This window comes from Ictidomys tridecemlineatus, chromosome X (genome assembly GCF_052094955.1).
Source record: "Ictidomys tridecemlineatus isolate mIctTri1 chromosome X, mIctTri1.hap1, whole genome shotgun sequence".
Classification (NCBI taxonomy): Eukaryota; Metazoa; Chordata; class Mammalia; order Rodentia; family Sciuridae; genus Ictidomys; species Ictidomys tridecemlineatus.
Window position 1 is genome coordinate 31,220,463 of NC_135493.1, and position 25,657 is coordinate 31,246,119.

Below are 25,657 nucleotides of genomic sequence, written 5' to 3' on the forward strand. Positions count from 1 at the left end.
TTTAAGAAATTGATAATTCATTTATTGCAGTAACACTTACTTTTTGTATTCTGAAAGCAGCTTGAGAAGGTCTTCATTAGAAAGCTTGCTACTATCCTGTTTATATAAAGGAGAAAATCTCCCTTCCAGATCGAGAGAGCCTTGAATGTCTTTGAAAATGGGTCTAAAACAGCAATAAAAAGGATTTACTAAAAAATCTAAAAGTATTAATAAATCCAGATAGCCCGGGTAGGAATATAAAATAGAAAGTTATTGGTTTTCTCACAAAGTTAAACACACATCTTCTCTGCAGCAATTCCACTCCTAAGTATGTCTCCACATGCTACGTGAATGTTTTCAGATTTATTTGGTACAGTCCCAAATGGGCAATAATCCAGATATTTATCAAGAACAGAATGGATAAGCAAATTGCAGTGCATTCATACCATCAGCTACTACTCAAAATAATTTCCAAAACATACAATATGGATAAATCTCAAAAATGCACTGAGTATAAGAAACCAAACACATACTGCATGATTCCATTTATATAAAAGCCTAGAATAGAAGAAAGTCATCTCCCACGATCATCAGATCATTGGTTGCCCAGAACAACCACTGATTAGTTGAGATGATCAGTAGGATGATTGACTGGACAGGGCCATGTGGACACTTTCTTTATCTTGATAGATATGTTCTTTATCTTGGTTGCAGTAGTGGTTACAACCATACACACTGTGAACATTCATCAAGCTCAACATTTAACAGGTATGCATTTTTTCAAAGGTAAACCATATCACCTTGAAGTTGAGAAAAGTTAAAGTAGAACTTGAATATAAATTTATATAGTTCACAATATACATGTATAGTTTTATTCCCCCCAGTTCCAGGGATGGAACCCAGGGCCTCACATGTGCTAGGCAAGCACTCTACCACTGAGCTACAACCCCAGTCCCTCTTCTATCATTTTTAAGAAGCAATTTTAGAGCTAAAATGGGAAGTGATGTATCCCCCAACAAACTGAAAAATAAATGTAGCCAAAACCATAATTCCCCCTGGTAGAACCTCTAAATATTTGGTTAAAGGCATTAACTTCTAAGTACACTTCCTTGATTTCCACTATATAGGGATTTATCATACACCTTTTAAATATACCAGCCAAGTCTTTAGAATGAATTCCTGCTACTGCTGATAACCAAAATGATTCAGGAAGGGAAACAGCACGATTCTTCATCAGAATTTGGGATCAAATCTCGTCTCTGATGATTTCAAAATGAATTTTTCTACTGGCAAAACAACACAGGCAGCTACTGCTACTGCCCAGAGGTGGGCAGTATTCCATAGTGGTCTGGAGTGGGCACTGAAGTTGGATGCCCTGTGTTCAGATCCCTACTTTGCCACACGCTAGTGAACTTTGACAAGGATTTCTTATTTTTACTTTACTTGTGTGTCTCAGTTTCTTCATCTCCAAGATGGGCACAACTATACCCCCATCTTAAGAAAATCTACATTTGGAACTGGGGTTGTGGCTTAGAATGCGAGTACTTTCCTATGGTGTGCAATGCCCTGGGTCCCATCACCAGCACAGAAACACACACAAACACACACACACAAACACACACACCCACACAACATTAAGCACTTAGATCAAAGAGTGCCTAGAATAGAGCTAACACTTAACTGTTAATAATAGCAGCAGCAATTGACTTTTCAGGCTTGAGCTTTTTAAGTATGCTTATATTTACAAGCCACACTTCACATTCAAAATATCAACATAGGAGCTAAGGTTGTGGCTCAGTGGTAGAGCACTCACCTAGCATGTGCGAGGCACTGGGTTCGATCCTCAGCACCAGATAAAAAATAAATAAATAAAATAAAGGTGTTGTGTCCAACTACAACTAAAAAAAATTAAATAAATAAAGTAAAAGTTTGAAACAAAAAAAGAATACCAACACATGCCAACTTCTGCTACTCTGTCATTCACCTATCCTTGGCTATCTTTTCTTCTTCTCCTTCTTATTTATTTATTTATGTATGTATGTATGTATGTATGTATTTATTTATTTATTTATTTATTTATTTATTTATTTATTTATTTATTTATTTATGGTGGGGGTGCCAAACAAAGATCATGGTACCTTTTCATCTACCAGCATATAATGCACTTTGAGACCTTCCCCAAAATGAAATTATTATATCGACAGAAGAAGTAAATAACTTAGAATCTCCTATTCTTATGCTACTGCCCAGCATCCAATGAACATAATTGATTGAATTATTCAGAACATGGTGCCCTTTCCCCAGAACTTCCAGTGAGTTGCACAGGCTGTAACACAAACAAGCAAATGAACTAGTACTTCAAAGTGGAGAAAAACAAAAAAACAAATTTTAAGTCATCACTGCATGTAGATTTGCAAGATTTAGATAAAATTATATAAACTACCATAACATAAGAGATATAGGTAATGCATACTTCCAACTGCACTACCTCCAAAAGGTTGGCTGCATTTGTCACCAGGGAGCAAAAAAAATTATTAATTACACACTTGCACTTAATGACTACATTCTTTGCCTTCAAATGTTTAGTATGTTTTCCAGAATTATTCTATGATACTTTTCCAAATCATAAAATCTAGCCAACTCTGAAATAATGGCATATTGTACATAATTCATTACAATTTCTAGTTTCTGGAAAAAATTCCATCATTTTAGTAAATATGCTGCTCTTTTACAATGCAATAAAATTAAGTGGTATCAGTTGGGTCAGTAACTGAAGCCAAAGAAAATTTCCCTGAAGCAAGATATATAAAAAAAAACGAGAGGTCTCAGAAGGGATCTTTGATGTACATCAAATTCCAACAGAAAGAAGTCTTACAACCCAAGTGTCCTAATATAAAACTAGCCTGCCAAAAACAGACTGGTGAGTACTAGTAAGGAAACTTGTCCTTGCCCTCACAGAAGAGTATGAATAGAAGGGTCAGAATTAAATTTATACAAACCTGGCAGCCCAAGCAAAGGGCATTCTGTATTGTCCAAGGCGGCTACACACTTGCTTAGCTGTCCTGTGCACCTTCTGGGCTGTCTAAGGTCAAAAATAAGAAGATAGACTTGAATTTGTTTAATCTGCCGTGGACTCACCCAGAAAAATAGTCTCCCCAATTTACCAATATAAAAATCAAAAATTTAGAAAAGGTCACAAAAAAAGAACACCATATATCAGCAACCCATTTTCCCAGACTGAAGTGTTAAAACTTCTAGGTTTTCAAGAGGTGGAAAGTGGAGATAGAGGGTAAAGTACTGGGGAGTGATATTGGACAAATTATATTGTTATATTGTGTATTGTGTGCATGTAATAATAAATCCTGTCAGTATGTACAACTACCATGTGCCGATAAAAATGCAGGGGAAAAATAAAACAACAACAACAAAAAAACTAGAATAAAAGGTTTTATGTTTTCTCCTCAATGGTTTTAGTCACTATATCAGAAAATCAACAAAACAGATATAGGGTACAATTTGCACCAAAGAATCTACTGGCAAACTTGTAAGCAGTTTTAACGTGTATTTCCTTTCACACAGGAGGCAGATACTCATCATTCTTGGGAGTAATTTGTTCTGGATACAGTTGACCTTTCTACTCCCAAGATAAGGCACAAGTGACCAAGAGTCAATGCAATTAGTCTAGCATGGGCAGAAGTTGCTGTTTGGTCAGGCCATGGGAGATGACATAGGAGATAAACTGTCTGTAAAGCCTAAACAGACTGTAAAATGCTAGCAAGATGCTTATCCTAGAATGCTAGTCTTTTATCTATAGTATCAAGACTTTTTTCATGAATTAGTTACATATCTCCTCAGGATCTTCCAAATAGTTATCTGGATACACATGAAATGCCTTACAATAAATTGATAATTGCTCAATATACAGTAGCTGTAGTGCTACTAATGAACTCAACCATAAACCCTTTCCCAGCTAGGCCTCAGTTTTCTCATTTATGAGAGGATGGGATTAGATTGATGACTTCCAAACATTTGGATGTCATGGATAATGATACATCAGGTTGCCACCTTTACTGTGGTCACTTAAAGACATTTAGCAAAACAAACAGTAAAAAAAGTCCCTGTCAGGCTGGAATTGTGGCTCAGTGGTAGAGCACTTGCCTAGCATGTGTGAGGCACTAGGTTTGATCTTCAGCACCACATAAAAATGAATAAATAAAATAAAGGTATTGTGTCCATCTACAACTAAAACATATTAAAAAAAACTACCTGTGGCTTCATATGCTAATACATCATGAAAGAAATGCATAATACTGAAAAAATAAGAAGGACAAAGATTTCAAAATAAAGGACATTCCTTTGTTAAATATGCGGAACCTCACAAAACCTCCATCTGTTCTCATTGCATCACAGACAGGCGTGAATCTGGGTATGAACTGGCATTGGGGCACGACAGGATTAGGTCTTTTTATCTCTCCCAGCTCTGACCTCCCAGGGCTATCTGTAAATCCGCAAGTAAGGAAAAAGTGGCTATTACCAAAGATACCATGTCACTTAGCAGATGTGGTCTAAGAGTCTGTAGCTCTTCTTTTGATAAGCAAGCAGAAACCAGATTGTCATGTTAACAGAACATAAATAATAAAGAGGGTGCATGTTCAACCTTTACCATACATATTCACATAGTACAAAATATTTTCAGAATACATAGCATTCTCGGAGAAGATGATTTTTTTTCTAGAGGGGTCAATGATAAGGTCGTTTAAAATAGCATTAAAAGGTAAATTCTACATTAAGCTACAATGTTCATAAGTGATCTTTATAAATACCTTTACTGGATCTGAATTTTTGATGTAGGGTTCTGCACAGTGTGTAATGTTTCCCTGCAGCACCTTTTCAACTCTCGCAACTAGAAAAATTTCAGGATGTGGATTCGTCACTGAGAAAATTCCCTGAAAAAAATTACTGCCGTTAAGACTTTTATGTAACATTATATTAATGGCTGTTTGGTGAATAAGTCCAAGTAGTGTGTTTAGTATAGGATGTTGAAATTCAACATAGGATCATGTCCAGAATTCCAGAAATAGGTAGCACTTCTTTCCATACAGATTTCAAAGTTCTCAATGTTTTTTAAAAATGAATTTTATATTTTGTTGCCAACTTCACATGTATTAAGTCCTAAAGTATAGATGTCACTATCACTGCCTAGTTGCTTATACTTGGCTGTGTTTGCAAGATGAATTCTTAGATCTAATAAATATGATGTGCATTAATTGGCTTGACTAGTATTGTGCTCAAATAATGTGTATTTTTCAAGTGGAACTAGACATGCACTTTTAAATGTCACTGCATGTAGCTCCAGAACAATTAGTTCACACTTAATTCATGTGAACTGCAGCTTAGAAAGAAAATACTTTGCTGCTCTGCCTAATATAAAAGTAAACCACCCTGCAGAAAACATTCCTTTGTTACAATTGAAAAACTCTGGTGATTTCAATGTAAAAGGAGAAAACAAGATACAAAACTTGTTTTGTCCCTGTACATTTTATTTAAGGTTACTAGTGCAGATGCAACTAAAGTTGCATGTTTTCACTGAATGCATGTGGAACAGCTATGTAATCTCCTGTCTAGTTTGGCTCCTTTCAAATAAAAACCCTCTAAATAGTGTTATTAGTTGGTTATGTAGAACATCACACAAATGAATTTGAGTGGAAAAAATCCATCACTGGGTCTCTACAAAGTTTTATTTTTTCTATTTGGTATATTACCAACTTTGCTAATAAAGAGCTTTCCAGTTTTAAAAGCATTTCAGACACATTATCTCATTTGTTCTAGACAGCCTCTGAGGTAGACATGGCAGAATAGAAAATTGAGAGTAAAAGGATAACAATTCCTCTAAAGAGGAGGAACCAGCCTAGGTAATGGCTGATTCAGCTTAAAATTTTCAAGCAGCAAGAATGAAATAAAGTGGTTAAAATTTGCTCAAAAGTCAAATTTCTTGGTTTCAAATTCTGGCTTCAACATTTATAGGCTGAAGTAACACATCTTTTTTAAGTCTCGGGTTTCTTGTCTGTGAAATGGGAATGATGAAAATAATAGTGATTTCATAAACTTTTCATATGGAATAAATAAAATAATGTACATTAGGTGCCTGGTATTACTAGGGTAGCCCAACAAAGTGTGTCAAGGTCACAGAACTTGGCTTCTGGTACTGCCAGCAACATGCTGCTCGAGCTGTAAGCCGGAGCTGACAGATTGCCTGAGCTGCCCCTGCAGAAGGTATGCTGAGCAGTAACTTGAAGGTAATTTACTTTCCTTTTAAGAGAGGTCAGTATCACTATGTTGCTCAAGCTGGCCCAAACCCTGGGCTCAAGTGATCCTCCTGCCTTGGTCTCCCAAGGAGCTGGGACTACAGGCAGGTGCCACTACACCCAGCTAAGCAAATCTAAAGTTAATTTCCACATAATGGTGCTAGATGTTTTTTGTGCTGTCTCATTCAGTCTTCATAAAAATCTTTGAATGCAGGCATTACAATATACATGTTTTATGCATGAAAAAATAGAGGATCAGAGAACTTTATGAAGTAGGTGGGTGTGGACTACAACCCATGCTGTACTGCCTCTCACCTGCATGCATTGTACATTGCACATGATGAGGCTGAATTAAAATAGTAACGCTCATTATTGCTATAGCTGACATTTACTTAACAACTATTGTTCCCCATTCCTGGTGGTCTAGGCATTTTCCCATACTGATGCCAGAAACAAATATCATCATTTTAAGAGGTTTGATAATTGATAAAAGCATGCCAATTGCTTTTGCTGTGACTGCTACTCCTAGCAGCCACATTGTACTGTCAAGCACTAAGCACTTTCTGAGGCCAGCACACCTTATCTGAGCATTGCATCAGCCCTTAGAGGCAGGCATTAGCATTACCATTTTATAGATAAGGATACTGAGCCATAATGATGTACACTTTTCAATGGACCAGGGACTCCAATGTTGTGGGGGCACTCTCTGGGGACAGTTTTTGCCTTTCCTTTTATTAGTTTCTACCTTCCCCTGTCCTCAGAACACAGAACGTAGCCAGAGCAAGCTCAGGAATCCCACATGGGTTGAGAGTCTGGCTCCGTAGGACAAAGCCTCTGGCCCAGCCCTATTTTCCCATCAAAGAAACATGGATATGTTCCCCACTTCACTAGCCCCTCCTTCTAGAGAACAGATCAGATCCTCCTACCCCAACTCCCCCACCCCACCCCCCCACACCAAACAGCCCCAAGGTCATGGCAGGGCACGTAATGGTATTATGTATTTGAGCATTTAATTACATTCTGTCCAATAAATATTATTGACTGAGTTTTTCCAAACAGATCTAGGTTCCAATCCTAGGTTCACCAGTGCTAGCTATATAATGGTGGGCAGCTTATTTAACCTTACTGAGTTTTGGTCTCCTCATCTGTAAAATAGCATTCATTACACCATTTTATGAGACACTGATTGAAAAGGCTGGCACCACAAAAATATGAGGAAAATGTTGAGGCTGGGTGAAGTGACAATGCCTATACTTCCAATTACTTGGGAGGCTGAGGTAGAAAGACTACTTAAGCCCAGGAGTTCAAGATGGGGTGGGGCAAAAAAAAAAAAAAAAAAAAGACCAGCCTGGGCAATACAGTGAGTCCCCATCTCAAACAACAACAAAATGTTACTTTTCTTCCTGACCTAGGCTGCAAGTTGGATGACATCTGAGCCACAAATTAAACTTCTTATAATAAATATATAGCTGAGTATGTTCAAAAAATACAGTAAATTTATCATCAGCTTTAAAAGACTTAATGGTATCATACAGGAAATTTTGAACATATAATTCAATAGTAGATTCCTAAATACTTATAATACTGTAATGGCTCAATTTTTGCATTAGAAATAACTTCCATTGTAGTACAATGCTTATATGGATGGCAACAAATGGTCTGAGGAACAAACTTAGGGGTCATCGGGGAAACAATTTGGAGGAAAGCTACCACAGATCCATAGCCCCATAGCACATGTAAAGAAAACTAGAAACAATTTGGTAACCTATAGCAAAAAGCATAATCTTTAATCCTGAAAATCCCAATGCTTGGAACATTTTCTAAAGAGACAATTCAACAGCTGGATATGGTGACACATCTGTAATCTCAGCATCTTAGGAAACTGAGGCAGGTGGATTGCAAATTCAAAGCCAGCCTCAGCAATTTAGCAACACCCTAAGCAACTCAGCAAGATATTGTACCCATGTATAACTAAAAAATATTTTTAAAAAACTTGGGAAAAAAGGGGCTGGGATTGTGGCTCAGCAGTAGAGCGCTTGCCTAGCATGGGCAGGGCCTGGGTTTGATCCTCAGCACCACATAAAAATAAAAAAAGTATTGTGCTGTGTCCATCTACATCTAAAAAATAAATTTTAAGAAAATGGGGAAAAAAAGGCTGGGGATGTTGCTCAGTGGTTAAGCGCCCCTAAATCCCTGGTACCAGGGGGGTAGGGATTCAACAAATGAATTAAGATGTATGCACAAAGATGTTCAATGCTGCATTCTAATACCAAAAAATTAGAAATATCCTAACTAGCTAAATCAAAGGAATACCAGGTTAGCCTTTAAAATGAATGTGACTAATCTATAGATATGGATATAGGATAACAAACATGACATTAAGTGAATACAGTAAATGTAAAACAGCCTAAATATGATGCAATTTTTATAAGAGTATATACAATATGTATGTATTTATAAAAGTAAAACAAAGATGTCTGGAAAGACATTTATTAAAATGTTAATAGTTACTATCAATGGGTGCTAATTTTTACTTTCTTTATATTCCTTGTATTGCTTGAATTTCCATGTAAGAATGTATTTATTTATTTTTATAATCAGAAAAAAAGAACATTTTATTTTGGGAAAAATCAATCTCCTTAGGATGTGAGCAGCTTTTGTTCATATACCTCTTCCCACTTTACTTCAATGTCATGATCTCATTTCCTTTCAGCTCCAAAAGTCTAGAGGGCAGACTGTCCATTCTGCTCCAACTAAATTCTGTGGCCTCCTGTCTGGTCAGAGGTCAGAATGCCAAAGAACTGCTAGGTTCTTTCTGAAAGGGATTCTTTACTCCAGACAGAACACAAGAGAAGATCATTACAGCTGTGACATTCCAGTTCCCTCCCACTGCTTTTCAAGCAGAGTCCCTGTATAAAGAGATTTTATGCTCTATTAAAGCTACCTACTCATCAATGGATAAAGAAGTAGGAACAGGACAGCTAATTCAGGGTCAATTTCTCAAAAAAAAATTGTCTTGTTCAGGAGTGTGTGTGTGTGTGTGTGTGTGTGTGTGTGTATGTCTGTCTATATTTGCATTCTATCTCACAAAATACTTTGAGTCTCATATCATGGTTCCACTGATAATATGACTTTGCCAAACTGTTATTAACAAGTCCACTGTTTTCCATTTTCCCCCAGTCACCAGAAAAATAAGATGTTATAAAAGATACAATGCCATAAAAACAAACATTGGTCTGAAACCACAAAATAATGCAGTAATATTTGTTTCTTGCTCTGAAAGTGCTACCAAGGCCAAAGATCACTCTTTACCTGCTTTATGTAGCGTAACTGAGACTCAGCAATTCCATGAATGAAAGACTCTGGTGAAGAGCCCTTTGGGTTGCCATCACTAGCCATTTGGGCTGAAGTGCCCCATAGCATTTCACGGACAGATGGAGGGTTGAGATCTATGTGAAAGTCAGCTGAAATCTTACAATTGTTCTTTACATCAAATAAGGCAAGATTGATAAAAAAGGGCTCGACCTGGGAACAGAAACAGTTACATTTTAAAATTAAGACTTTGGGGGGGAATAAAGTTAGGGGAGTAGAGTTGGGAGAGAGACATAAATTACAAGATAACATTTTATTCCTCCAGTTTCTTGGATAACAGTTCCTTTCTGAGATCAACATTTAGCTAAAATTGCCTTATGGCTTACCTTCATAAAAAGTGTTCTAAAATAACAGGTTTTGTCAAATTTTAACTTTTGTGGGGTATAAATAATTCCACAAGTTATGAATTTGAAAAAAAGATGAGTAAAAATCAAAAGCTACATTCTAAAAAACTTATTCCATGAATAAAATTTAATTTTCTACACATTTAATTAAACTACCTCCAAAATAATGTTGATATTATAGAGTAGAAATAAATCTTCCCTTCTGTTACAACTTACTAGACTATACATTTCATAGGAGCTAGTATCAGTCAACATCAAATTACTCGACTAAAGCTTTGCCCCATCAGCAGTTTTGGAAGACATGATTCCTCTCTACAGATGGCATTTGAAAGCTGGTCACAAAGAGGAATTTCATGCCAGATGGCATAAAAATTAACTCTTTACACACAGAAAAGTGTTCTGGTACATTTCAGCCACTTTGTAAGATAATTAATCATCACTCTTGATATAGTTTTAGAACTAGAAACCAAAAATAAAGATGAACATAAAACAGTCTCTTTCAAGATTTTATTTTTAGTTTCAAGTATTTCTGAACAACACAAATGATCCATAACACCTATTAATTAGAATTTTCTCTGCAGACCAAAATCAATCTTGTTCTATAGACTAGTAAGTGAGCCTGGCAGGCTGCACAGCATCTGTATTCCATGGCTTTGGAGATACTTATTCATTTCTCTAAACCAATTTCACAGAAGAAATTCTATTTCCTAATAGAATTCCCAAATTTGAGGATGGTGCAGGATCTGGGGATTGTCTCTCTAAAAAGTCAAGAGCTTTCTCTATCTGTTCTTCTGAGTAGGTAAGAGTTTCATGAATCCTCTCAAGAATATATCCATACTTTGGGAAAAGAAAGAGATATATAAAATTCTTACATGTCAAATTTCTCATAATGTATAGTAATGAAATTTTCATCCAGTAAATTAGTTCTCAGTTACAAAAAAGGGACATTTCTTTTATTTTTTAGTTGTAAATGGACATAATATCTTTATTTTATTTGTTTATTTTTATGTGGTGCTGAGGATCAAACCCAGTGTCCCACACATGCTAGGCAAGCACTCTACTACCGAAAGGGAAATAAAAGGAAAAGTCATACATACATTTGTGGGTGGTCCTTTTGCGTTGTCTCCAATTTGACCCAAGATATTGAAAGTTAAATCATGGCAATTTACCAGGAAACGCTTGTTACACTTTTCTTCAAATGGCTTTATGTCAGGTTCAATTCCTGAAAAGTCCAACCTCTACAAAACAGGTAGTATGAATAATTTTTTTAAAGGATGGGTTTCATATAAATATAGACTAATAAGGATTCAGATTAAATAGCAAAAGTGGCATAATCCAATAATTCTTTATTTGAATCTTTAATTTTTTTTCATTCAACAAGACTAAGTGAAGGTCTTACACTAAAGTTCAAATACTGATGGAGAAATCCTAGAGGGAGATGATGAGATTCTCATCTAAGGCAATGAACAAGTCTCCTCTCACACTTCTGACATACTCTCCTATCATTTTGCACTCCACACTTTGTTTTAATCACATTGACCTCCTTGGTTATTTTTCCAGAACACCAAGCTCACTCATACCCAGGGCCCTTGCATTGTTGTTCTGTAAGGAACCTTCTCCCTGAAGATAAGCTGCATGGCTTATTCCCTCATGTCTTCCAAGTCTCCAATCAATTGACACTTCCAGAGAGCTTCCCTAATGCCCTACAGAAAATTGCACACTCCCTCAAAGTCTATGCTCTCTCTGATTTATCTAATATTATTTTTTATTTATATGGTTGTTAATTCACCTTCTCCATATGTGTTCTAGGATGGTAGAAATTTTCTTTCTTTTATGAGCTCAGCAGGAGGCAAAAATTATAGGAATGGATACAGGAGGCAATAAGAATAATATAATGGTCACTAACCTAGGGGATTAGGTAGAGATAGATGTTATGAACTTTGTTGTGAAATACAATCAAAGACAGATTTGGGGGAAGGTGAGTGGATACTGATGAGTTCTATTGGGGATATATTAGGTTTGAGGTGAAATTAGTAGGTGGCTAGAAAACTAAGAAAGGTCTGGGTTGAAAGTCTGGATTTGAGAGTTGGTGGCATGTAGGGTGAGAGGCAGACAAGGCTGGAACCCCAAAGACCACCTATGTTCAAATGATTAACAGTGAGAGAGGCGTCTGCTTAGGAAAATGATAAACACTGAGCTCAGCTTCTAACAGAGTTGGGAGATATACCCTGGCTTGCCAAACTGAAATATTTTTTAAATTATTGGTATTTCAAAATATACACAAGTTTAAAATAAAAGATATCAGGAGTCAAAGATCTCCTCTCAGTAGGGGATGAATCTGCCCCTCCTTAAGGAAACTCCTAGAAACTTCTCAGCTCTTAAGGCTCATCAATTTAAGTTCATCTGTCCATTCTGAATGAACTGATTTATATCTTATTCACAAATGAGAAAAAAAGTACAGATTGTGGGATAATTTACTATACTTTCAGTAAGGCTATAGATATGGTAGGCAGGAAATGACTGCGTGAATTTGAGCAGGGTATGTTGCCAGTACAAAAATCTTCAAGCCAAGAAACATACGAATTTTTCTCAATTACTCAAGTAATCCAAGCCAAAATGGGCATTGTGCCTAAAGAATCTTGGATAATTATAACTATTCTAACCTAACTTGGATCACCATCAAAATCCACCTTAAAAGGCCTAATATATAATGTTTATACCTGAAAGCATGATTTTTTTTTCCTCCTGGGCCTATTTATCTACAAAAGGAATACAAATGTGTGGGACTAGACAGCTCCCTCTTGAAACTTATCTGTGGAACCAGCGGAGGCAAGTCATTGCCATGGAGATCAATTCTAATTTCCGCCCATTTATCTGCTCTCCTTTCTGTCTTACTCAGACAGTGGAATGTGAGGAGAAACTGGACCAAAGTGTCCCAACCCCCAAATCCTTTCCTTTCTGAGGCCTGTGACTGCAAATGTTGAGACATATGGCCTTCCCTGATAGTTCAAAGTTTGAGCCACCACCTTCAATCAGCCAGCATTTCTTGATTCTTCAAGATTACTAGTTTAAAAAAAATGTGTCTCTCCATGCTGAATTATGGCTAAGAGAGAAGGCTGAAATTATGGGATGGCACTCCACTTAGAAAAGGTACTTGACACATACAACCACATGGGTTACTCTGTGGCAAGACTGCCTTCTATAATCAACATTAAATTCAATTTTTTTTTCTTGAAGCGCCATCATAATTATGAATTTTTCTCTCACTATGGCTCACTGATAAACAACCGAAACATAAAATCAGTTTGGTTTCAAGACCACAAAAACACTACACCACAAATTTTCAAAGATAAAAGATTTAGTTTCAACCACAGTCAATTGCCTCCTTTGTATACAAAGACAGAGCCTGACATGTCCAATTAGAGCCCAATCACTGAGGAGAAATCAAAGGCTCAGATATTCTTAGGACAAGTACATTTCTGAATATCTTAGAAATGATATTCCTAAGCCCTGGTATACTCTTACTTTCAAAAAATTAGGTAATTAACACTAAAGCAATATAATAGGTGGGAAAGGGAAAATAAAATATATTTTTTTAAAAATCAATTTACCTCAAGTTAACTTTTTCATATAGTATTTTTATTAAATAAAACTGTTTGCTTTATTTATAAACTAAACATTTTTCCATTTCAAACCAAATAAAAAGACTTTACTTAGAAAACTATATGAAGCAACAATAATATCATTTTTCCCCAAACTGTTTTATATTTTCACTGAGAAAAACATTAATGCTTATATACTACTTTTCTACTTCAAACAAAATCAAACTAATTAAAAATATCCTATAGAAAACTACAAAAGAGGGCCTGGGGCTGTAGCTCATTGGTAGAGCGCCTGCCTCACATCCGAGACACACTGGGTTCGATCCTCAGCATCACATAAAAATAAATAAAAATATTGTGTCAAACTACAACTAAAGAAATATTTAAAAAAAAAAGAAAAGAGGGGCTGGAGTTATAGCTCAGTGGTAAAGCATCTTCCTCGCATGTGTGAGATGCTGGGTTCGATCCTCAGCACTGCATAAAAATAAAGATATCGTGTGTTCATCTACAATTAAAAAATATTTAAAAAAAAGAAAAGTACAAAAGAAAACCAAGAATATTCACCCCAAATAATTTCATTTTCTCATGAAATATTTTTTACTACAAACACTATTCATAACACTTATATAATGTAGACTTTGTCCATTTAAACAAATCAAAGATTTAATTAGAAAATATCATGTAATTAAATATTTATATCTGATGAATATAAATATTTTAATATATTTTTAGTTGTAGGTAGACACGATGCCTTTATTTTATATATTTGATTTTTATGTAGTGCTGAGGATCAACCCAGTGCTTCGCATGTGCTATGCAAGTGCTCTACTACTGAGCTACAATCTCAGGCCAAATATAAATATCTTACTCCAAAAATTTCCTAATTCTAATAAATGAGGTTAAAATACACATAACCTGTACTGTCATGCTTCACCAACTACTTAAAATTCGATTAAGCCAGACATGAAAATACTCTAATTTAATGTGTCCACATCAAATGTGAAAATCAATTGTCATTTGATTCGGTATTCTCTATACTGTAGGTATTCACTGTCACAAGATCACAATTCTATTTAATGAGTTAAAAGAGCTCTGAAATAATCTTTTAAGGGTTATTAATTTATCCATGTTAAGGAATAAAGTAATGTGAAAAGAATTTGGAAATTGAGAAATATATATATATATATATACATATATATATATATATATACACATTTGCAATATGTGACAGTCCTCTTGAGCTAGGAGTCAGTTTTAAGCTACAAGTTCAAAGGGAACAAGACAAATATAAAACAATCTATAGTCACCACTGGCAGAAAAAAAAAGGCAATGATTTAACCACTTTACAGATGTTATTTATAAGCAACAATTCTGGGACTCAAGAAATGTATCAATAATACCTGAACCTCCGAATCAAAAGAAAAGAGATTCTGTCTTCCATCTCCTCTACTGAGTTTGTTTAGCTGTTCTGTTTCTCTTCCATACTAAAATTTAAAAGTATGCATGTAATATTAGTTCATGTCCTTCAAAATAGTACTGATACAGCTCAAAAATATTCCATTCTTACTTTCCATTTAATTAATATGAATAAAGTATGATTGCTTAGCTAGGAAGAGATGTATCACCATCACTATGACCCACACTTAGCTACAGATCTGCTTCTTTTACTTTCTATGAGCTTCTCCATAATACCAATAATATGGTTCATCCCATAATTCACATAAAAAGAAATCCAAGAGACTTTGAATGCATAAGAGAAACAAATGAGAAATCACAATATTTTACATATCCACAATGTTAACTATGAAATATTATATACAATTCTGATTGCATCACATTAGCAAACATAATGGACTGTATAGTCTGGGATGACAAAACTTGAGAGAGGACACAATTATAATCTACAGAACCACAGAAAGCTAAGGTCAAAGGATCCTGAGTATACTCCTAGACTTTTGAGAAACAGTTTTGAAGTTTAAGAGTAGATTTAAATTGCCAAAAAAGAAACTTCTAAAATTGTTTGAATCAGCAATTGAGGAAGAGGAATGAGTACAAAATACACATAGGGTTGACAAGCATTTAAATGTATAAATGAGTCCTAGCTTTCTTACTTTCTTCTTTTTTCATTATTTATTATTATTATTATTATTATTGTTATTGTTATTATTAATAATATTAATGATACTAGGTGGTGAACATAGGAGTGCTTTACCCTGAGCTACAGCCTCAGCCCTTTGTTTTTTCTTTTCTTGGGTGTGTGTTTTCTTGTTTTGTTTTTTATTTTTATTTTGAGAAAGGTTCTCTGAATTGCCTAGGCTGGTCTTGATCAAGTGATCCTCTGATTACAGGTGTGTGCCACCAAGCACAACCTAACTTTCTGTTGTATTATATAGAAAGTCCACAGAGAAAAGTGTGTATATGTGTGTGTGTGTGTGTGTGTGTGTGTGTGTGTGTGTGAAATGTGTGAGAGTGTGTGTTTGTATGTATGATAATCAACTCTATAATTTAAAACTAGTCCATTTCAAATTCCCAAAGGGAGAAAAAAATTAAAAATTAATAACATGATGTGTTAAGCTAGGCACAGTGGCACACATGCCTATAATCCCAGCAACTCAGGAGGTTGAGGTAGGAGGATCACAAGTTCCAGGCCAGACTCAGCATTTAGCAAGGTCCTAAGCAACTTAGTGAGACCCTGTCTCAAAACAAAAAAATAAAAAGGGGCTAGGGATGAGGTTCAGTGGTTAAGCACCCCTGGGTTCAATCCCAGATTACTCCCCAAAAAAAGATGTTAACAAAGTCTTTATCGGATGAATTATTCATAGACATACATATTTACCTATAAAGAATATATAATTTTCACATGTAATGAATACACATAATTTATCAGATTAAATAACGTGTATGATGTACATCATTAACCCCTTGAAAGAAGAATATTTTAGGAATGACATATAGTAATGGAATTGAATGTATCACACACAGTGCCACACAGTATATAAAATGATTGAAGGGGGTTGGAGTTGTGACTCAGTGGTAGAGTGCTCACTTAGCATGTGCAAGGCACTGGGCTCGATCCTCAGCACCACATAAAAATAAATAAGTAAAATAAAGGTATTGGGTCCAATTACAACTAAAAAATAAAAATATTTTAAAATAAGTTTTTTTAAAATAAACTTGGAAAATGTTCTTTAAAAATGAGTAGAGTCACAAAAAGCTGGAACTCCTTCCTGATGTCTAGAAAAAAAAAAATAAGATTTTCCAAACTGTCCACTTGACACTTATAAGGCCATCTTTAGCAATATAACTTTCTTTGACAATTGCTACCTGTTTCACCGGTTTGCTGTGGTTTTTAACTTGGAAATTACATTGCCAAATGGAATCCAGTTTAAAACTTTAATAGCTAATCCTGTATTGTCTCAGTTGAAGGCAAGTTGCCATAAGGAAGATATACCTTCATCAGTTCCGGATGCATGCTTCTTTCCAAACTGGCCATGATGTTCTCAGCTTTTCCTTGGCTGCTAGTTTCATCATCTGCAAATTCATTAAAAGCAGATGTTCTAAACCATACAGACCATTACTAATCACCTAAGAGAAATATCCTATCTCTCCTACCCCATCCTCTCCTACTAAATTTATTGCGAAGAATTTTGATTATGAAAGCATAGGGAAAACTTTAATGGACTTTTGAAAATCTGCCATGAATTTTTAATCCTTTTTAGTCTGGTTATATTTCATGTGTCAGAGTCCATGCAACAATAACTCTTTAAAAAGTCTATCAACTTCTATAGTCACTTTTTTTTTTTAGTACCTTGGATTGAACTCAGGGGAACTGGACGGACCACTGAGCTACATCTCCAGCCCTATTTTGTATTTTATCTTGAGACAGGGTCTCACTGAGTTGGTTAGTTCCTCACTTTTGCTGAGGCTGGCTTTGAACTCACAATCTTCCTGTCTCAGCCTCCTGAGCTGCTGGGATTACAGGCATGCATCATGGCACCCAGCTATAGTCACTTTTAATGAAGAAGCAGGTCAACCTTCAAGATTAAGAGTTCCATATTCACCCTACACAAAGGATATTCCCATGATTAAAGATAAGGGCTTTACCTCAGTAGTGAATCATTTAAAAATTCTGACCTTGTGCTGTTTCTACTGTCTCCTTTTTTTCTTGCACTAAACTGTCAGTATTGATCTGAATAATCTTTTTCAAAGTTATCAACCATTCCTCCATTTCCTGCTCAGTTTCAGCAGCCAGATAATGGCTGTACTTATCTAACATCTTGAGTTCAAAAGCATGACGGCGCATTTTGGGACACTAGAGGGGGAGAAAAAGAAGATATGCATTCAGTTAGCTTAGCTGTCCTTTTAATATTAGATTTCATTTTTATTTCTTTTTATACAAATGCATCAATAATTTCATGAAATAATTGCTTCTTTCAACAAGGAATAGATACTCCCAGATAATGATCATACATTATCTGTTTTGTTCCCGCAGGGACTAAACACAGTGGTATATGCACAAATTATTTAATTTATGCCAACTTGAATAAATATTATCACTTAAAGCCTTTTGGCATCCTTCACATTTAGAAAGTTAAACTATGACCACAAAAACAAGCATACATTTTACTAGTTCTACACTGCTTAAAGTTTTCCTTGCATATTTATAATTTTCAAAATTAGCTCTTAAAAGTTAAACCTTAAATGTGACCTGAAATAAACATAATACTTATTTTAGATCACACCATAAAGTGTGTGATCTAAAATGAGACACTTAATACAGACATACAGACACTTAATTCATTTGAGCACGCATGATGTCAAATGTATCATAACAGCACAAAAGAAGAGCACTGTTGGCTCAAATCAAATTATGACTCCAGTAAAATACATGGAAGTGGCCTATGCTGAATACTAGTATACAAGGAAAATACAAAGCCACCTCCTTTACTCAATATTCAACATGCTCTTTTACTTTACCACCTTTCCTGTTATGACAAAAGAAATGACATACTCCCTCCACCCAAATGCCTCAGTACTCAAGAAAGATTTATTAATAAATAATTTTGCACAGCATGGTCATTATTCAAGAAGAAACCAATAAAGTTCCTTCTTCTCATCTTCAAAGCATAGAAAAACAAGTCATAAAGATTTATATATTTCAAACTCTTTTGAAGAAAGAATCACAAATAGTTGTTTGTAGAAGGACTACAAAAAAAGGTTAATTCAGACTAGGATCAACTGAGGAAATCCAGAAATTGTGCATTCTTTTTTCAGTTAAATAATAAAGCTTTAATTATATGTTTAAAAAGCACCTTTGGGTTGAGAATGTATAGCTCATTGGTAGAGCACTGGCTTAGTATGGTTAAAGGCAGCCCTGGGTTCCATCCCCAGTGCCATGCACAAAAAAACAAAAACAAATAAACACCTTCTATTTAACAAAGATGTTTATACTTTTTAAAATTTCTTTGAATTTTTATTTTATTTTTATAGTTGCTGATGGACCTTTATTTTGTTTGTTTATATGTGGTGCTGAGGATCAAACCCAATACCTCACACACGCCAGGCAAGCGCTCTACCACTGAGCCCCAGCCCCATCCCCCATTTTAGTTTTAAAAATTAAGGTTCTGGTAAACCAAGGACACTAACCTGACATCTCTTGCCTCCTAATCAGCTCAGTGCTCCTTATAGTCCACTGTGCCACCCTGGCTGTGTTATAATGGCTCCTCTTAGTCAGCTGAACTTCCTATTTGAATAATCTCTCTGCCCTCTTTTCCCACCCTGTCTTTGTCTATGCCTCCTTAGTAATTCAAATCAACGAACATTTGTTAAGTCCTTCTGGTGTGCATGGCCCTATTAATTATTATAGGAGATAGAGAAGCAAATAAGACATGGTCCTTGTAATACAAAAAGGAACGTTCAGAATGAATCTCAAATTAAGAGTGGGATTCATTTAAACAATAGAGGAAAAACCAAAGTGGTAGCATGAGGGAGGTGGAGCTTAGTTTTGTTTGGTGGGCATAAGAGTGAGGAAGAAAATATAAAACATTTCACAGCAGAAGTGGCATTTAAGCTAAGCTTCAAAAGATAAAAAAGTTGAAACTAGAACATAAGGGGACTGTATATAGCAAGAAGGAAAAAAAATGTAAGGAAAACCACATATACATGCCACTCCATGGAGTGCACAGCCTGGTGTGACCAGAACCCAGAGTATCTAAGAGGGTGCAGGGAAGATGAGGCTAGGAAAGAGGGTAGGGACAAGTCACTGTGGACCTTGAATGTCATGGGAAGAGCTTCAGATCTCCCTTTGTAAGGCAGTAAATCAAGAGCCAAAAGTTTTTGAGAAGACAAGTCAAGGGCCATATCTATGTCTCAGAAGATGGGGCCAGAGCAGGACAACAAAACAGGAGGCAAGAAAACAGAACTCTATGCCAGAAGATACAAGGGAGAACCAGACAAAGGGCAGTGCAAACTGAAAAAAGAAATTCAAGAGGCACTTTGGAGACAGATACAAAAGGACTTCATCAACTTTGAAATGAGCAAGACTAGGGCACTGAAGAGGTTTCTCAGGTTTCTAGCATGGAGGTACCATTAACTAAGAGGGGAAAATGCAGAGGTTTTTAATAGATAACACACTTTTAAAAAGAAAATTACCTTGTTAGCCTTACCTGAACAACATCAATGCAGGCATCTAAGTAGATACAACCTTTAGATTCTTTTGAATTTTTCTCATCTTTATAAGAATTGAGAATATATGAACCATCAGGAAGTTGAGTCAAGTAAAAATACCTTCTCTTGAATACCTATATGGAAAAAAAAAACAGGAATGAGGGGCTAAGGTTGTGGCTCAGTGGTAGAGTGCTTGCCTCACACTGTGAAGCACTGAGTTTGATCTCTAGCACCACATAAAAATAAATAAACAAAATAAATGTATTTTGTCCATTTACAACTAAAAAAAAATACTAAAAAAGAAAACCAGCAATGATACCCTCGTCCTCATACACATTGCATTTCACCAGGTTCTTTGAACTAAAACCCTTAAAGGGCTTCCTAGGCATTGTATCTGGACAATCAAACAACCATGAGAGCTTATTAAGAATTATATTTTTTTTTAAACTGGGTATTGAACCCAGAGGTTCTTTACCACTGAGCTATATCTCCAGCCCTTTTGTTATTATTATTATTTTAAATTTTGAGGCAGGGTCTCTCCAGGTTTCCAAGGTTGGCCTCAAATTTGTGATCCTCCTGCCTCAGCCTTCCAAGTCTCTGGGATTACAGGCATGTGTCACCATACTAAAACTTCATTCTTTTCTTTCTTTAAGATGGAGAGTGTCGATTCAAGTAATTTGCTCTCAGATAACCAAACATCTAGAGAAGAATTATCAATATTTAATTCTTAGCTGGGCTTGATGGCACATACCTGTAATCCCAATGGACTGGGAGGCGGAGGCAGGAGGATTGCAATTTCAGAGTGAGCCTCAACAAAAGGGAGGGATTAAACAACTCCAATGAGACCCTATCTCTAAGTAAAATACAAAATAGTGCTGGGGGTGTTGCTCAGTGGTGGAGTGCCCCTGAGTTCAATCCTCAGTACCACCCCCACCAAGAAAAAAAATTTATAAAGCATCTGAATCACTGACCCTTTCACTATGGTATATTTTCCCCATTTAATTGCAAACCATGATTGGATCCTTTTAATTTGTTTTATTCACCACAAATCTAAGTTTATACACATACACACTTCGTATTTACATTTTATTTGTATATCTTACTGCACTCATCTATGTTGTTTCAAAGCCCCCACTGCTCAAAGTCTAGCTTCTAGTGCACAGAGACATCAATTGCCTACCACTTGCTGTTGAATGCCCTGAAGGCTGAGATTTGAATCAGCAGGCCCAATGGGACCTTGCAATTTGTTTGGAATTAGGAATTCTGAACAGTTAAAGAGTAATCTGCTACTACAACTCACAGAAAAGCCCATAGGAATGTGGAAAGGGAGGAAGACTGATTCCTTCCTTCTATCTGTCTACTCTCCCCTAAAAACAGAGTCCTGGAAGCTGATTAATGGGGTGAGAAAAGGAATTAGGAGCTTTCTGGTGAATCTAGAAGTAACAAACTACAGACTGTGATAAGCATTTATCATAGTGAAAGGTAGAACTGATTCCAGTTTCAATTCCCCAGGATGATGGACCTAAAATCACTTCAGGATGGGAGTAGAAACAAAGACTGAAAAATTGACTCCTGGTGAATATGGGGGATACGCTTTCCTGTACATCTTGTCTTACTCAGAAAACTTGGCTGGAAGATTTAAGCTTGTCATTTTTCAATCAGTCATTTGATTTTCCAGTATGATCCCTTACTATTTTAAGGAGTTTAATAATGAAAAGACTATTATTTGGCAAGATCATTCCTGCAAACTACTTAACTTCTGGCAAAGTATTTGAAGCATCAACAATTTGTTTCTCTATAATATAAACAAGCAGAATATATATTAAGGGACATTTCCTTTTAGAGAAACCAGTTTAAAGAGAAACCAGTTTAAAAAGAAAACGTTTGTGCCTATTTTGACTAGTTTAAATATCAGCGATTTTTTTTTAAAATAAATGGCAAAAACACATCAGTGTATGAGGAACACCAACAGGTTACAGACAGATAAATGCTATAGCTTCTATTTGTGGGATTAGCCATGTGGCCTAAATGGTTATCAATAGAAAGGAGATTGAGCAAAAAAAACTTGCATTTCAGTGCTAATTAAGTAAATAGTACTGTATTAAGATACAAAGGAGGGGCGGGGGACGTGGCTCAAGTGGTAGCGCGCTTGCCTGGCATGCGTGCGGCCCGGGTTTGATCCTCAGCACCACATACAAACAAAGATGTTGTGTCTACCGATAACTAAAAATAAATATTAAAAAAAAATTTTAAAAAGATACAAAGGAGGGGCTGGGGATATGTTCAGTTAGTAGAGTGCTTGCCTCACATGAATATGGCCCTGGATTCAATCCCCAGCACCACACACATAAAAAAGGATCTGGGCAGAGTGGCACACACCTGTAATCCCAGCAGCTCAGGAGGCTAAGGGAGGAGGATCATGAGTTCAAAGCCAGCCTCAGCAAAAGTGAAGCACTAAGCAACTCAGTGAGACCCTGTCTCTAAATAAAATACAAAATAGGGCTGAGGATGTGGTTCAGTGGCTGAGTGCCCCTAAATTGAATCCCCAGGACCTTCCCCTTCCCCAAAAAAAGATCCAAAGGGATAGGGATATAGCTCAGTTGGTACAGTGATTGCTTCACATGCACAAGGCCCTGGGTTCAATCCCCAGCACCACCACCAAAAAAAGAAAAAATGAAATGCCTCTTTAAGGGGGATGGGGTTGTGGCTCAGAGTTGGAATGCCTGCCTACCATGCATGAGGCACCAGGTTCGATCCTCAGCACCACATAAATGTAAAATAAAGATATTGTGTCCACCTATAACTAAAATAATAAATATTTTTTAAAAAAAAGATCCAAAGGATCAAACGTATGTTTGGAGTATACTTCTATCTTTCATGTATTTATAGACAACTTGAGTATGCTTTATATAAAATATTTTCTGGAGTACTTTTATAAATGACTTTAAAATGACTTTAACACTTGAATATCCCTAATCCAAAAATCAAAAACCCATTGGGTTTAGGATTAGGAGTGCACAATATGTGTCTCATATAGATGTGAGAATATATACATATGTTCTCATATTTAATTAATCTTTATTTTAGTTTATTATAAGAACTCTACATTCATACATAAGGAAAATGTTAGTCATAATGGTGATTATATACGTTTTCTTATTTTCTGGTTTATATGTTATTACAATGATAGAAGCAGAAGACCCAAAATTACATATTGAGGTCATTTTCTTTCATGCCAAGCTCATTTCACCTGAATAAATTCATTGAGCATTTATTCTGTGCAAAACATTGTTTTGTAAAAGTTACCACAATAATTATGTTTGACAAAAACTTAGATATATTTTCCAGGCAAAAATTAATATGAAAAAATATAACCCAATTAGAATTTGAATTATGATCAAACTGAAACTCAAAGTCCATAACCTTCAGTGATACAACTGGAAGAACCACTTGTAGAATCCATAGCCAATAACAAAGAGGGGGCAAAAGAAGTTAAAATACAGAACAAAACATTTGTGGCCCAGAGTCAAATTATAGTTTGTGAATTTTTTTGTTATGTACAGCTGCCTCACCAAGCAAAGTTTCTCAGCAGTTGCCACTTCCAATATTAGCAAAGCACATCATTATGATAGAGATGCAAAGAGATGTAAAATTACAGTAAATCACTTCCTGTATCATTCCAATTACATTTGTTTATTGACTTTTATTTATTTTTTTGCAGTACTAGGGACTGAATGTGTGGTCTCACACATACTAGGTAAGCACTCTACCACTGAACCACCTCCCCAGGCCCTCAATTAGGTTTGAATACGACACTGAGGTAGGTAGCTCATGAATCTGAGGATACAGCATAATGCTTGAAAGGCCACTTGGAAAGAGAAGAGGCCTGAAATTCTTATGATCTTGATTCTCAGCCAGAATGCCCTATTAATCAGCAGTGAAACTGTCTTCCAAGCTCGCTTCTCTCAAGTTTCCTCATTTGTAAAATGATGAAATCATTTTTTTCATGATCAAAAATTATTTCACTGAACTTGAACAAATAACACAGCAGCCTTCCTAGACTGGGAGACACCCACCCTAAATGACTGCTCATGCACTAGAAGCATGTGGTTTTCACAGTAAGGAACAGTTGCTTATTTGTTATGTTTTAAGTACTAGGGATTGAACTCAAAGCAGCTCTATCATTAAGCTATACTCTGTTTTGATTTTTTTTGAGACAGGGTCTCAGCTTTGTTATCCAGGCTAGCCTTGAACTTCTGGATTCAAGTAATCTTCCTGCCTCAGCCTCCCAAGTACCTGAAACTATAGGAATGTATCACTATACCTGGCTTAGAAATTATTTTTTAAGACATCTCTATGTAGATGGCAGAAAGATCAATAGAGGGAAGGGAGCAGTGGGTGGGGAAAGAGAAGGGGAAGAAAAAGTACTGGGGGGGGGGGCTGGAGTTGTGGCTCAGCACGTGTGAGGCCCTGGGTTCAATCCTCAGCACCATATAAAGATGAACAAATAAAATAAAGGTATTATGTTCAATTACAATGAAAAATAAATATAAAAAAGTACTAGGGTCAGAATTAGAATGAGATGTATTCCATGCTTGTAGAACTATGTCAAAGTGGATTCTAAGGTCATGAATAACTAAAAAGGATCAATAAATTAAATTAAATTTAATTAAAAAAGAATTCTCCATGTAGAAATCAGACACTGCCCCAACAACAGATTGGAAGGACTCTTAAAATGTTTTCTTATTTCCAAATTATATGATATATGTTGGCTTTCAACTTTTGGGAAGCTTGAAAAGGTGCCCTTTTCAAAGAGAGGGGTATCCTAAATCTCTCATATGGAACTTAAAGGGAAATTGGACACATAATTTCCTGATATGTATTTTTTTAATTTCCAAGATGCAGCTATTTAGAATATAGTTCTACATTATTTTTACATTTTAGAAAGAAGACAGGTATAAAAATGATTGCTATGGAGACTAGTGGTAATTATTCTGTAGCATACCTTACATCCTTAGGTCTCAAGTCCTTTGTAACCAAAAACTGTTCTTTTAACCTTACTTGTGGATAAGTATCATTAACCATATTTTACCTAACAGCAAACTGAAGACCAAGAGCACATTTAAGTTCACACAGCCAAGTCACTGATAGAACTGGAATCAGAATCATATGACAGCCACAGAGAATCTTGCCTCAACCCCCCAATGGCATGGCTTCTCGTCAAGGTCAGAATGAGATCTAAAATGTGGAGAGTAGGAGTAAGAAAGGAAGGGGAGAGGTGGATCAATGGTTAAATATAAGTAAGAAGTTTAGGCATGCTATTTCACAATAAGGTAACTAAGTAACAGCAATGTACTGTAAACTTCCAAAAGCTAAAAGAAATAATTTT

General features: G+C 35.9%; 1 protein-coding gene across 3 annotated transcripts in view; it reads right to left on the reverse strand.

The window, feature by feature from the left end:
* Nucleotides 1-25,657, reverse strand: part of Dock11 (dedicator of cytokinesis 11) — a 186,028-nt gene that overhangs the window by 98,465 nt on the left and 61,906 nt on the right. For all 3 annotated transcript variants that reach the window (XM_013356047.4, XM_021722391.3, XM_021722393.3), the window contains exons 7-15: nt 20,268-20,402; nt 17,737-17,914; nt 17,054-17,133; nt 15,003-15,086; nt 11,098-11,238; nt 9,597-9,809; nt 4,803-4,925; nt 2,979-3,061; nt 41-163 (exon numbers count right to left, since the gene is read on the reverse strand). In XM_013356047.4, the coding sequence (XP_013211501.3) occupies nt 41-163; nt 2,979-3,061; nt 4,803-4,925; nt 9,597-9,809; nt 11,098-11,238; nt 15,003-15,086; nt 17,054-17,133; nt 17,737-17,914; nt 20,268-20,402 (1,160 nt within the window). The remainder of the gene's footprint in view (nt 1-40; nt 164-2,978; nt 3,062-4,802; nt 4,926-9,596; nt 9,810-11,097; nt 11,239-15,002; nt 15,087-17,053; nt 17,134-17,736; nt 17,915-20,267; nt 20,403-25,657) is intronic.